The sequence below is a fragment of the Fistularia commersonii genome, chromosome 10, assembly GCF_037954325.1.
Source record: "Fistularia commersonii isolate RoL2024-O1a breed Wild chromosome 10, RoL_Fcom_v1.0, whole genome shotgun sequence".
Classification (NCBI taxonomy): Eukaryota; Metazoa; Chordata; class Actinopteri; order Syngnathiformes; family Fistulariidae; genus Fistularia; species Fistularia commersonii.
The window spans coordinates 15,579,803-15,595,025 of NC_141293.1; the positions used below are offsets into that span (position 1 = coordinate 15,579,803).

The window sequence follows — 15,223 nt, forward strand, 5'->3', positions numbered from 1 at the left end:
CGCATAAGAAAGCGGTGCGTCACTTAAAGCGCTAACGCATCAGTCACGACGTAACAAGGCCATTCATTGTTCCGCCTACTTTCCGAACTGAGTGAAATACATCGCCAGATAAAGATCTAGCTTGTTCTCCTAGCCCTGCATCCGAGGGGCTTTGGCGCCGAAACAAACTGGCGTTTGCGGGACATGCAGAAGGTTTTTGAGAAAATCTGCGCCATTGTTTTTTTTTTTTCAAAGAAGGGTCGATGATGCCGACCTATCAGCAGCCGCGTTGACCTGGCGTCTCCGGGAGGAATCCCAAAATTGGAGTATAAAGACGGGTGAGATTGTGAGCGTGAAAAAAGAAAGGAAAAAAAAACAGCACGAGATGTTTTTTTTTTTTTCCTATAACTCCTCGATCGAAAATGACATCAGAAAGGAATGCAGTCCATACCGTACCGCGGTTAACTTTGATAAGATGTGAGAAAAACATCTAGGAGTGAAAGAATTTATTGAAATGCATTCCGTATATAACCGGAGCTCTGCAATCTTGTGACTGTATCCGGATCTGGTGCCACATGCTTTTCATTCTTTGTGACATATACACACACACACAGTCAGGAACACAAAAACACACGCAGTAGGCACGAGATAAAAGATAAAAAAAGCAAACGTGACACTTTTTTAATTCTGTTTAGACCCCCCCCCTGTTTGCGTCACACCAAACAGCGTGTCCGATATCGCATCGCTTTGAGTCACTTCTCAGTTTGGAGTACGTCCTCTGAGTCAATATATCCCTAAATGTCAATGGGACGACACTGAACATTAGTAGCACAGAGGATAGAGTTACACACATTCCAGTTTTTGCATGGAGGGCCTGGGGGGGGCAAAGTTTGACATTTACGGTGGGCTGAAGCTTGTCCGTGCAGGTGTAACACAGGCGGGGCGGATGGGGAAGAACAGGAAGGAGAGGCGGGGGGGGGGGGGCGGCGGCGAAGGGCTGGCTGTCACATTCAGGGGAAAAAAAGGCGAGGACTGCGGGAATGTGGCGCAAAAGAAAAACACGGTTGAAGGACGGGAGATGTGGAAGATGTCGATCATCGGCACGGAGTTAGACATTTTTTCCACGGCTGCAGCTGGAGAGGTAGCTGCGGGGCAAAGACACTGACTCCACTATCTCCATAATGAGCTGCGAAACCTCAGGCTGACATTGTGGGGGGAAGGTGAGCGAGGCGGAGTTTCGGGATTCGGTCGCGCATAAATGCGGGCCGGCGGCCTCGAGAGACATCCGTAAGACGCGTTTCTTGAATTTACGTTAAGCAATACGAGTAATCGGGTTATCCCTCCGATGCCGCAAATCAAACCGACAGATTGCTCCCCGCCTCATAAGGGAACTTACCGCTTCAGTACTTTTGTAATCTATACTTTGGCAAGGACTTTCTCGGTTTCACTCCTCCCACCCAAGCCGACACATGTGGAGTCCAGACACGCAGAGAGAGCATTCCGGATGGTTAAGACCATCATCGCGGGAGCTCAAACATCACCGCACGATCGCTTGTGGGTTTTTAATTTCCGAACCCGGTAGACGACATAATATATCACGTTCCCTACGCCGAACCATCATTCAGGCTGACACTCGCCAAAGTATCCGTCTCCATGGTGATGAAGATGTCTGGTGATATGTGCTAATCCACCCGCCCGCTTCCTGAGGTTCCATACACTATTTTTAACTTTTATAAAAGCTTTTAAGGCCAATTTCCCTCCACTGAGTTGAGGGTCGGCGGGCCGGAAGGGGTGCCTTTGTTTCACAACACAACCAATTTATGAAGCTTTTTTTTTTTTTTCGGACTGTTTATTCAGCTTTTGGATGGGATCACGGCGCAGGCGGCTTTTGCAAACACAGGCAGCGCGGCGTGTCAGTGTTAGCGGCTAACGCTTTGGGCAGAGCCGCTGATCGGGTCTGGCTCGGGGTGACACGGGAAGAGGGGGGGGGGCGGGTTGTTTCCACGTTTGGATATTGACTCGTGTTTGTACTAGAGCCTTGGCTGCCCTTTGCGAGTCAACTGGCTGATAATCCACTGCCGGGGCTCTGACCACACAGACGAAGGGGTAATAGTGGGTGGTAGGAGGGGGGACAGCGGAGCCAGAGAAACACTGGAAAGCTTTGGGATTCGGCACCTGACGTCCAATTAGAGAACAACAGGAACTGGAGAGAGAGAGCGGCGACAGTAAACCCCCCAAAAAACTTTAACCCTCTCGTTCTTTCAAAACCGAACCTTGCAAATCGAACAAAAGCACTGGCTGTAATTTGGATACCGGGCACACGGGATACAAAAATGATATTCAATTGAATGTGTTTTGAATAAACACAAAAATCCTCTTTGTCACGTTCGTTAACCTTTTTATGTACTTTGAAGTGTTTTCACAGATGAAAACGCGGATAACAAACTTAAAGGAGATGAATATTCATTTTCTTATCAAGTAAACCATTCATTCGTTCATGCTTGCAGGGTCACATGAGTGGGGCAGGAGCCAATCAGAGCTGTCATTGAAACAAGAGCCGGGGTTTGACCTGTCAATCAAAAGTCCGGACGTAGAGACATCATATGGACAACCTAGATCAGGGGTCTCAGACTCGCGGCCCAAGGGCCAACGGTGGCCCTCAGAACAATATGTCGTGGCCCCCCCGCCTGAAATCTAATCTTTGTGTTACTACGTTTTTTTCTCACATGCATCTGGGGGTTTCATACAGTGGATTTCAAAAACAACTGAGCAAAGAAAAAAAAGAAAAAGTAACTTTGCAATATATTTTTTTGCCTCAAAATTTGAAACCAAAATGATTTTTTTGATGAAAAATACGCCTCGTCACACTGTTAAAACGATCTTTCTTATTTCTATAAAAAAACACGATAGCAAAAAAAAAAAAAATGGGCAAAATTAAAAAGATTGATTTAATAACCTGAATAGCCACAACTAACCTTGTAAACATTATACCTCTCCTTTACATGCTACCAATCAGTTTTCAATCAGTGGCAAATTTTCCCACAGTGACAAGATTTTCTCTTTTAACTCAAAAATATTTTTAGGCTGTTATTTCATCAATTCTTTTTTAATATTCATTTTTAATATCAATTCATCATGTGTTTTTTAGAGGAACAGTTCATTACAAATCAAGATTTTTATAATGGAAAAGGAAAAGGAAAAATTTAGACTATCAGTTTTACTGGTTTGGCTCTCTTGATATCCAATTAGGTCGTATGCGGCCCCGGAACCAAAATGAATTTGACCCTGATCTAAAATGACGAGTTCGCTTCAGGATGGGAGGCCGTGCTCCGATACTCGGACGCAGCCAAAAGAGGGAACAAGCATGCCATTGTTCAAAAACCGTGAGCTTTATTTCCTAGAAATTATCATAGGACGTACAATCTACCCGCGAGTTCAAGGTACTGCTCAAGGTTACCAGTGGAACCGAGTGTTGTGCAGTCACACGGCCGTGGCTGATCCAGAACCGACGCCCCCTGTCTGCAGGCACGGGTGAAAACAAATGGTGTACCGTGGGGTTGAGGGGCTGCGAAAAAGGAGTGCATGTGGAAATTATAATCTTTTTTTTGCGCTTCCTTCCTCACCAAAGAAGATGGGGTATCACAACCTGGATTATGTGTCACCAGCTGGCAATCACTAGCCGCCAACTGGATGGCACAATATGCCACTGTGGATACGGCTGGAGTGGGTGGGGGGCAAGTGATGTTTTTTTTTAAACTTTGTTTTTTTTCTACGACGTGAAAATGAAGACAAAGGACGGGGGGGGGGGGGCAAGAGGCGAATTCTTGCTATGTGAGGCCCCTTGGGTGCTCTGGCGCGCTCTGCGAATTCACAAATCCGCTGCTGTCCCAGTCACCAGCTGGTACCATGTGGAATTGCACACACACACACATACACACACACACACACACACACACACACACACTTATTTATAACATCTGTTAAATCCGGATTGCGAGTCTGGCTGGGGTTGCCGCAACATTCACATACTCCTGACTGGTCAGAGTGACAACGGCCACACACACAGCACAGTCCAGCGCCTCCCCAATCAGTGAAAAACCCAACACGCCCACCCAAAGACACACACACACACACACACACACACACACACACACACACACACACACAAACACACACACATGCTGCTGTGTCGGTTCAGTTAACTGCAGAAGCATTCCAGGCACATATCAAAACACACTCGGACCTTGAGAAAACCCTCCCAACACCTGTAGACCACGGCGCGCGCGCACACACACACACACACACACACACACACACACACACACACACACACACACACACACACACGCTTGACACACCCATGTCACATGTGGCATCCTGCTTGCTCCTTTCCTCACCCTTCCCTCTGCACTTCCTTCCCTTCCCTATGCTGTGTGTGTGTGAGTGTGTGTGTGTGTGTGTGTAATCAGGCTTGTATTAATACCTGCATTCCAGCAGCCTCCAGGAATGTCTTAACAAAGTATCCTTGTTCAGGTACTCAGACATTTTGCTGAAAAGTGCACAGATAATACGGCGATGGTTGCCATGTCGTATGCAGTGCTGGACAAAAACGTCTCTGCAGTGGCTCGTTGCAATATTATTGAAATTGACTTATAGATACAGGCAGCGGCAAAAGTACATTTCTCATGTAATTCCTTTTTTTTCAGATTGCTACATCGTACGTCGCAAATTTTAGGTAAGACGAGAAAACGGTAAGCGTGTTTCTTACAACTTTCCATGGTTTCTTTGAGATGACATGAAAGAAATCCATTAAAAAACTGAAAAAAGGCCAAATTACCATTAATTATGACTTGAGTAGACAATTAGACACTATTCTTGTTCATTTTAATTGGAGATTTCTGTCATTCGTTCATTCCTTATCTACTGCTTCTCCAGAGCTATCCTGTCATTGGGCAAGAGGAAGGGCACCCGCCAATCACAGTGCAACATATAATAACCGTTCACTCGCTTATTCACACATTGAGGATCTCAAATGGACCCTCCTGGATGTTTTTGGAAACACACACACACACACACAGAACATGCAAACTCCACACAGAAAGGCCCCCTTGTTGGATTCATTCATTCCTCGGGACCCGTCTTTGAGAAAAGTGCAAACAACCGCATCCCTTCTTGTCCTATGATAGAGACACAAGCCATCATGAAGACCAGGGGTGTCAATTTATTTTGGCCACATACGACCTCATTTGATATCAAGGGGATCAAACCAGTAAAATCATTAGTCCAAATTTTTCCTTTATTTTACTGTAAATGAGGTTAACAGGTAAATTATAAAAATCTTGATATGTAATGAACTGTTCCTCTAAAAAAATACATGATGAATTAATATTAAAAAATGAATATTAAAAAATAATTGATGAAATAACACCCTAAAAATATTGTTGGGTTAAAAGAGAAAATCTTGTCACTGTTGGAAAATTTGCCACTAGAATTTATTAGAGAATTGATTGGTAGCATGTATAAGAGGAGGTATAGTGTTTACAAGGCTAATTGTGGCTATTCTGGTTATGAAATCAATCTCTTTAATTTCGACCGTTTTTTTTTGTTTTTTGTTTTTTTTTTTGCTATCGTTTTTATGTTTTTTATAGAAATAAGAAAGATCGTTTTAACAATGCCACCAGCCTTTTTTTTTTTCATCAAAAAATCATTTTGTTTTCAAATTTAGAAGCAAAAAAATACATTGCAAATTTATTTTTCATTTTATTTTCCTTGCCCGGTTGTTTTTGAAACCCACTGTATAAAACCCCCAGATGCATGTGACAAAAAACCGCGAGGCGTTACAGAGGGCCGCGAGTCTGAGGCCCCTGATGTAGACGGAAACTAATCCGATTTTGATTTCTACAACAACTATTTTTTTATTCCGAGATTGATCGTGAAGTACCTGCTGCTGCATCACCATAAGTACGACAGTCGTACTTGAGCTGTATTTTGGGAAATCAATATGTATTGACGTATTGATAATACTCCATAACCCTAATCATGTTATAGATTTCAAAGAGGGTGGTAAAAAAAAAAAAGGCGATGACATTTTGAGAGCTCACCCGCCCTCCTCCATCCCACCCTCCTTTGTCAGCCCTTATTATTGAACATGTGTCCTCTCTGCCTCTGCTATTAACCACCCAACCACCCCCATCCTTATACACTCCAAGCGGACAGGGACACACACCCACATGCACACACAACACACACTACCCAACTGCTAATTGACGTGGGGAGCCTGCTTCTTTCATCCGAAGTGTGTGTGTGTGTGTGTGTGTAGATGGGTGACAGCGAGCCAAGAATGGGATCAAAGTGTGTGTGTGTGTGTGTGGGGGGGGTTGTCGGGTCCTGAAAAACCCCTTCGTGCCACTCCAAACCAGCCAAGGAGGTGCTGGAAAAAAGACAACTACCCGCGATGCGTCATTGGTCGCCACAGCGGCTGAACCTCGCAGACGAGCAGGTTGCGCTGCGTACTCACGGCGAGGAATACTCGCCGCCGGGAAGAAGACCTAAGATGCTCTTGAGGCAAAACAGCGGGGTCGTAATTACTTTAGCCACTAATAACAAGACGCTAAATCAGTTAACCACTTTGCGAGGCTAACATTATCCCTTAAATTACCATCCTTCACGTTTTGCCGTTGGTGGGACAAGTAACCGAGACCCATTTAGCCGGATGGATGTATGAAGAAATAGAATCCCATTGATTTTTAGATTAAATATTCATATAGACCCGCAGCCAGTGAGTCCTTTTTTTTTGTTTCCCCTGCAGGGCTGAATCAGAGCCGGGTTTCGTAACAAGACCGTGCCTCATATTACCAGAATACCGGCGCAGCGGATGAACAACACCGGAGATTTAGTTATGATGTTTCGGATGGTGAAAAACAAAGTTTAAAAAAAAAAAAACGCATCCGCCTTAATGGAAGTGGAGTGCTTTTCAGCAACCGGCGCTTTATAGATGATGGCATAAATCGAAAGTGGCGGTGAGTCCAAACCTTCTGGCTCAACTGTTAGCATTAGTCGCATTGTTTGTCAAAAGAAATTACCTTCCCCGGCGTCAGGGATCACAAGAGACGGCCCATCGCTGCTGCGACGAGGGTGCGTTTTCGGTCCCGTTATTATGACGATGATTAAGAGGCCACGTCTCGGGCCTCGATCGGGAAATGAGATGCGAACGATAGAGGGTAAGACAAGGAGGAGACAGCCATCAAAGCATCGATTTACAAAGATGGGAGGTGCGTTTAAGAGGCTGGCAGAGAATCCCAGGGTGAAACGAAGCTAAGCCAGAAGAAAGTCGAAGTGAGGTAAAGAAAAGGACGAGTCTAGGCGAGGCTCCGGCAGTAGGGACGGGGACGGGGGGGGTAACTTTACCCATCTTTTCGTTCAAAGTCAAGTACAGACAAGCAGAGGGGGGCAACTTTACTGCTTGGGTCCACGTCTAACGCAGAAGTTTGATAAGACCGAGGCGCCTCGTGACTCCTCGGGGCGGCCGCAGGAGCCGGGAAGCCGCGTAAGCCGACACTTGCTCTGTGATGCCGCCGCGCCGCTCCGACTCTCAGGTAACACGGGGTAATCCCCCACCCGCTTTCCCCAGGTCGCCCATTCAAACGTGAAGCCTCTCCGCAACCTCCTCGCACCACACACCACCCCCCCTTAAAGCAATAAGATCTCATTGTCAAACTGTGACCAGCCTCACGGGAGAGGTTAACCACCGTTGCTTAACCATTAACTAGATTGAAGTTGGGCGAGGGGGAGCGCAGGAATGTTCTCTGAGAGATGAGAAACCGAGAAGGACAAGAGAAGTGGTTGTTAAGAGAGATGTGAAATCGCGGCGTTCCAAAACCGACTGTTTTTTTTTTTTTTTTTTTTTTTTTGTTTGTTTTGCGAGCGTATTCGCACACGGTCATACATTCTGTACACACACGTTACACACAGGACCGTTTCCGCCGACCTCTCCGTCACCTTTCCTCTCCCCGCGTTATCGTTACGCCACTCAGATACTCTTGGGAAGAGAATTCCTCTGCGCTCGACAGTCGGATTTCTGAAACTGCCTCTGAGGAAGCAAAGGGTCAAGAGGTTGTTCCCTAAAATGATAATACTTTTTTTAACCAAACGTTAAAAAGTAGGCAATTTTTGACAATTCGGTTAAATTGATAATATGCTAAAAACATAGCTCTTCACCAAACACTACCCCACTAATCGCACTTAACCCCCCCCAGAAAAAAAAAAAAAAAAATTAATGTATGTGAGTACATATAGTTTTGAGATGGCTATTTGGTAGCACTTTTTGTAAGTCGCTTTGGATAAAAGCGTCTGCCATATGACTGTAATGTAATGAAAAAATATGGTGAAATTTATGTGAAATAAATGGTGAATATATATGTAACGTGGTAAAAATAGGAAAATTCAGGTGCACATTTTATCGAAATCATGTATATGTATGTGCGGTTAGCATAAAATAACAATGTTTTGCCATTTCTATGTATATTAAAATATGATAATGAAGGAAAGCGGCCCGACGTTCAAACAGAAAGACAAATTTGAATCACCGCTACAGGAGTTGATCCGTAGGAGGAAGAGGAGGCCAACCGACGCGCCCAAAACCGGCGGAGCGCGGAGACGGGCGGCGGCGGATTGGAACCCAGTAGGTGTGCGGGAAGGGCGGGCGAGTCGGGCCTTTTTGGAAGGGTGCGTTCAACAACTGCCGCTGAGGCAACTGTTGATGTGTGCAAAGCAACAGCTTGCGGAGGTCCCCGAGGACCCTCTCCCCGCCAACAGTCAGATGGAGGGTTTAGGTTTTTGGGAGTGCGGGGGGTTAGGATTTCTTTTTCTGCTGCCAGGAAATGATCCCCTTGGCCACAGATCCAGGCTTTTTCCAAGGCATTCCCATTTGCTTCATAGTATTCCTCCATCCGAACATCCTTTCAACGCTTCGCTCTCTGCCTTTATCCTGTGGTCTGATTTTACCCCACCTCACCCGCCTCACCCACCCACTCTTGCAAACGTTTTGAGCCGTGCAAAACAACTGCACCAGACAAAATACAAGTGGTAAAACCAATTGCCGGTTACACAAACCGCGCCGTAACTCCAACACCATAGCGCAAGGGGTCGGCATCATGCGGCTCTTTCATCCTTACACTGCGGTTCCGAGTGGCTTGGGAAAATAAATGACAAGTATTGAATTGAAGTGTATTTTGTTTGTTGTTAGTTCCTTTTTTTAATTTTAGTTCTAAATTGGAAGAGTATTGTGATCTTGAAATATTGAAATAAAATCATATTTGTTATTTTTCTATATCAAAATAAACGTCAATTAATAAGCCAATTTGTTGAGACTTTCAACCCCAGGTGGTCAAATTCTGGAGAAATGTAAGAAAAGAAAAATATCTGAGGAAAATAGAGCATTTAATGATGCCTGGGCAGATTCATTTGCGTTTACCTCTGACAAGGTTGGCCTACCAGTATGCCTAATTTGTGGAGAAAAACTGGCAAACAATATAAAGTCAAATGTCACAAGACAATTCAAAAATACACAGAGAGCCTTTCCTGAAAAATATTCAGAGAGAGAAGAGAGAAAATTTCCGAATTCATTTTTAAAATTCAGGTCAAGGCTCTGCTGCACACTCTGAAAGCCCAAAGGTAATATCAGGATGATGCTACAGGATAATTTAAGTTCAGCTTTTTAATTCATTTGAAAGAAAAAAGACATTCATCTCAGGGTATCTCCCTTTATTTATTTTTTATTTTTTAAGTGCATTTATTAAAAAAGATTTTTTTTTTTTAAAAATCTGTCTTTTCCTTCTTCGGGGTTAACCCCCAGCCATAGACCTTGGTGCTTTGACTACCCTTGAGGATGGGCTACCCGTAATAATTTTAAAATCATTATTTCTTCTTCTTCTTCTTCTCATTATAATTATTATTTTTTCAATTTTATTTTTATTTATTTTCTCTTTATTTTTATTATTTTATTTTTTATTTTTTTTTAAATGTTCAAAATGTGTTCATTACAAAAATGAAATTTAATTTTCTCTCTAGCACTTTGTGGATTTCATAAGCAACACACTATAGTTGTTTATACAAAGTGTAAAGGTAAGAAAAAGCAATATGTGCGGTGGTACCTTTATTTTAGACGTCAAAAAGTAATTGCGGCTCGTAGTGTTTCTTTTCCGTGGAAACCGGGTCCAAACGGCTCTGTGGATGTTAAAGGTTGCCGACCCCTTCCAGAGACGAAGAATGAATCCATTTTTCACAGATGAATTTTTCAGGTTTTTGTCGCAACCCTGGATTGCAACCCCCCCCCCCTTCCAAGTAACTCTCCATTTCCATTCCCCCCCAGTCGCACCGACGCTGCTACTCCCAACATCAAGCACACACCAAGGACACGCACGTAGAGCCTCTTCAAGGCTACATTTGAAATTAGCTATTGCCATCATTTTCCTCCCTTGAGACGAGAACAACAAGACTGCAAAGAGGCAACAAAATAGCCGGTTTAATCATCTCCCATCCCATCCCTTGTTCTCGCCTCCCTTCCATCCCTTTCCTCTCCGTTTCCTTCCTTCCCTCCCTTTGACTCCCGCTAATGACAAGAGAGAGGCGGCCAGGAAGCCCCGGAGTTTCACCAAATTCGAAAGGCCGCCTTCTCCGCCTCTTGTTTCTGACATTGTTACATGTTTCATTTGAAATTATAACATGCTTAACTGAAGAAAAACTAATGGGTCAGAGACTAGAACAGGCCAAGAGTGGGGAGTATTTCATTCCTGTCATCAATAGTGACCGTAAATCGGCTGGAGAACGGTTTCTTAGGACCGGCATTAAGATAAACAGAACTCTCCTACACTCAAAACACAGCGGGCGACCTTCCTGACGCTACGTGGGGTCATAATCTGTGTTCCGGGGACAAAAGCAAAGAAAGCCACCGCGGGCGAGGACGGCCGGGTAAATCACAGCTGGAGACCTCAAACATAAACACACTTAGAGCTTCTCTACGGGACACAAAAGAGAGACAGTAGCCCAAAAATGTGAGACTGTCAGAGAAGAGGTGTGTGTGTGTGTGGGGGGGGGAGGTCGTTGGAGACATCTAGGAACATCAACAGGAGAAACGCTGTTTTCATTTCAGTAGCTGTGGAGAAAGAACGCCATTGGAAAAGTCACCTTTCATGAGTTCCATCACATTAATGTAACGTAAGTTGGTTTTGTGACGCCGAATCGAGGCTGCGGTCGCTTCTCCAGGTGAAGCCACGTAACCGTCCACCTTCCAGAACGGCTCAGATACTAACCAAAGGATGATGAAGGCGCTAACGTACTCGGCTCGCCAGAAATTGGACAATCAGAGGAGAGCTGGCTTTTGTCGAATCGGGTCTCTTTAGTTTTGTAAAAGTGAAGTAAACACAATCTTACAAGTCCAAGCATCATTTTGGAGAAGGATTTAAACGATTTTCTTTTCTGGCTAGCTACTTTTTTATATTGTTCTCGAAGTATAACCCAACATCTTTTTACAAGACCAAAAGTTAAAACAGTTGGGAATTTAAGGGGCCGTATAATCGAGTATAATCGCCCCCCAAGTACAAACACGGAGATGGAAAATAAGGAAAACACAAGCGGGGATCATCTTTCTATCAGGCTACAAACTGGGATTGGCCAAGCGGAGGAAAACCAACTGGTCACGCAAAGCGGCTTCTGGCAACCAGCTACGATCACGGCGCGTCTGGCGAAGCCGATTTTCGTCGACCGCCTATCCCCCGTCTATTCAGCTATTCAGCTCCCTGTTGCGCCCAAAAAAAAAAGAAAAGGGGGAGTCCTTTTTCCGATGGAATCCGAAGCGTCGCCAACTTAACACCCAACATTTCCCAGCAAGCTATGACGTGTCGGCAGGAATGCGGTACGCACCAACACATATCAACTCTTACAGACTAACCGAGGGTGGGGTGACTCCATCTTTATGGTCGTGCCATTCCTCAGCCTCAGGGCCTCAATGACAAGGCGGGGGGCGGGAGGGCAAACACCGCCTTGCTCCTGCCAAAGCGCTATATAGTTCGTCTGTCACTCACCGCCGTGAACCCCCCTCCGGTTTCCACGGTTGCGCAACACAAGAAGCGAAGGGGCTGCACTTGTGTCTACTTTCATATACATTAGTACCCGGGTAGGATTCTTCAGTTAGCACGTAACTACTGCTTGAGGATCACGCCAACAAACGTAAGCCCTAAAACTCCAAAGGAGAAGAAGAGGTCTTCCTAGCTTTTATCTCCTCATGGCTAAATGCCCCCTTTTTTCTGGTCTAATACCATAATAATTACACATGGCTGCAGGGGGTGCACCTTGGATGCTGCGTCCGCAGGAGGGGGGTACAGAAATTAAAAGTGAGGAAATGACCGCGGGGAATTAAGGCGGCAATAGACAAAAGGGTCCGAATCTGTGTCGGAGGCCGACGCCTTGAACTCGGCTGACGCTTGTCACCGCGATTCTTTCCACCGGTTCCCTCAGAGTCAAACGTAAACTGTGCCCTTTTTAAGTTTCTGTTCTTTTTTTTTTTTATTCGCGAGCGGGAAAAAAAGCCACTTCCTTGAAGTGTGGTGGGGCTTTTTACATTTACATTTACATTTTTTTTTTTTCAATTTTTTTCTCACCCCCTGAAACTTGCATCTGAGCGGTGAGATGCCAGTTTTTGTTTTTTTTTTTTTTTTTACAGACGTGAAAGACGAGGCGGGTCAAAAGGTCAGCGTGACAGCGGGCATCAGCATGCCAAGCACCTCAGGGGCGCCACCGCCTACCTCAAAACCAAGTAACCGCGAGCGACACAGAAAATTCAAAATACTTGCTGCCGTTCACGGATAAGATAAGAAAACACACGCTCTGCAAATGTGCACGTCCTACTTCAGCTCCGGAAAAAAAAAAAAAAAACCTCACTGACATACTTAGCTGGCAAGTGTTGTGACCAGTAATTGTGGGAATGTGAGTCCGTGTGACAGAATATCCCACCGAGACCCCGAGTGAGTCGCTATTATTAGACGAAAAGTATGAGGAGATTTTTTTTTTTTTTTTTTTTCATGATAAATGCTTAAGGCACTAAAGTTTGAGGAAAAAAAAAAAAAAAAAAAAAAAGCTACGGCTCCCTCAGAGTTGAGATGGGCGTGGCAAAGTCAGGGGGTGCCGGGTGGATTCAACATCAAGCCCAGGCTTTCAATCAATGTGCCTGCAGCTGTAAAGAGAGATTTGTGATCTGCACCGCTCCCGGCCAATATGAGGCCATTTCTTTTTCCTTTTTTTTTTTTTTTTTTTTTTTAAACCAGGCACCTGTTAAAAAGATCTGCAGACGGCAAAGCTGGACAACTCTCTCCCTACGGGGTGGGGGGTGCGTTAAAAAGATCTTGAAAACAATGACGGTATAAAACCTTAAAGTGGGTAAATTTCAGTAAAACTTAGCAGAGAAAGATGTTTGGAGTTTTTTTTTAAATACACATTTATTCAGCGGATTGAAAGACGATGATAAGGGGAGTCGCTGGACATGAACAGCGCCAACCCCACCCTTTAGCTCAGCTTCCTTCAAACCAGCGGAGGCTATTTGAAATAACTCTTTGAAAAAAAATAATATATAAAGATATTGTTGCAAATTTAATTTTTTTGAACCCACGCTCAGTCGCCCCGCGGAGGCGTCAGTCACTGCGTTCTCCATTATTTAAGAAAAAAAAAAAAAAAAGACAAAAAAAAAAAAAAGGAAAAAAAACAGCCACATGAAAGATGAAATGAAATCAATAATATATCTAAGACGGGGTTTGAGAAGAGGAATACCGCAGTGGGGTAGTCATATCAGTTTTCAATCAACGCTCGATGAGAAAGAAGGGCAAGTCACCCCAGGGGGTCACCAGGGGTCAATCGTGAGGCAGCTTTTTTTTTTTTTTTTTTTTTTTTTTCCATACCAAAATAAATCACATTTATCATTGGATTTCTGGATTCAGACTTGATTTTCCTCCTAAAAAAAAAAAAAAAAAAAAGCTTCTGGCTCCCAGGGTGACACGATGGAAGGAGGGGAGAGAGAGACTGATCAAAGAAGGCGATAGAGGAGAAAGAAACACTGGCAAAAAAATAGATACACCAACGATCTGATGGGGTTAAAGCTTTTTTTTTTTCTTTTCCTTTTTTTTTCTTGAGGGTTATTTGATCAATTATACATTAAGAAGCTGACGCACGAAGAGCCGCACCGCCAGCAAGTGCACCGCCAGTGCGGGATGCGGGGGAGGAGGGGCGCGTTACTTCAAAAGACACAAAAATTAACTCACGTTAACTGCGATTAATCCGTACAATAACGACCTACGACAGACTGAACAAGGGAATAAATCTCTTTTCTTGTCCGAGCAGGAGGTGGGGGGATCGCGGTCTCCACCTGTTGTGGAGCCAAACCGGTTACAGATCAGCCGAAAAGCGCACGGAACAACTTCTCACGTCCGTGGGGGGGACGCGGGTGGAAACCCACGGAGGAAGGAAGCGGGCTGGTAACCATCGGGAGAAGCTGGAAACTTTCTTTTGTGTTTAAATGTTTGTTTAAAGTGTGTGTGTGTGTGAGGGAGAGAGGTTGAATTAAAAGAGGTACAAAAGTCTTACCTCGCATTGCCCACAGCAGCAAGGTGCACGCGATTTGCGCGCGTCCGAGCGTTATCCCGTCCATTACTCGCGTTTTAACTTTCTCTTCCTTTCTTTCTATCCCTTTTGCCTTCTTCCTCCTTCTTCTCTTTTCCAAGAGAGTAGTTTTCACTTTGTTTTCGCTTGTCGGGAGTGAAATGTAGCAGCGGCAAGTCTTCCTGCCTGCTTTCAACGGACCCTCTCTCTCTCTCTCTCTCTCTCTCTGGGCAGGAGGAGTGCCTCCCTCCCTCCCTCACACACACACACACACACACACACACACACACACACACACACACACACACACACACACACACACACACACACACACACACACACAGAAATCTGATGCTGGTGGCAGTCTTCTCTCTGGCTTGATGTATTCGCACAAAAGGTGCCCCCTCCACCATCACCTCCAATCCCCTACACACACACACACAGACACACACACACACACACACACACACACACACACACACACACTCTCTTTTTCCCTGAAAAACATCTACTTTTGTAGTCACTCGCAGTGGATTTATTTTGCACGTGAAAAGAAAAAATAATGTAAACACCTGAGAGGTGTCCACCCGACCCCGGCCCC

The 15,223-nt window shown here is 44.8% G+C and overlaps 1 protein-coding gene across 2 annotated transcripts in view; it reads right to left on the minus strand.

The window, feature by feature from the left end:
* Positions 1-14,843, minus strand: part of bcam (basal cell adhesion molecule (Lutheran blood group)) — a 49,371-nt gene extending 34,528 nt beyond the window's left edge. For both annotated transcript variants that reach the window (XM_086154029.1, XM_086154028.1), the window contains exon 1: positions 14,608-14,843. In XM_086154029.1, coding sequence (XP_086010155.1) covers positions 14,608-14,671 — 64 coding nt within the window. In that variant the 5' untranslated portion in view covers positions 14,672-14,843. The remainder of the gene's footprint in view (positions 1-14,607) is intronic.
* Positions 14,844-15,223: the final 380 nt, after the last annotated feature.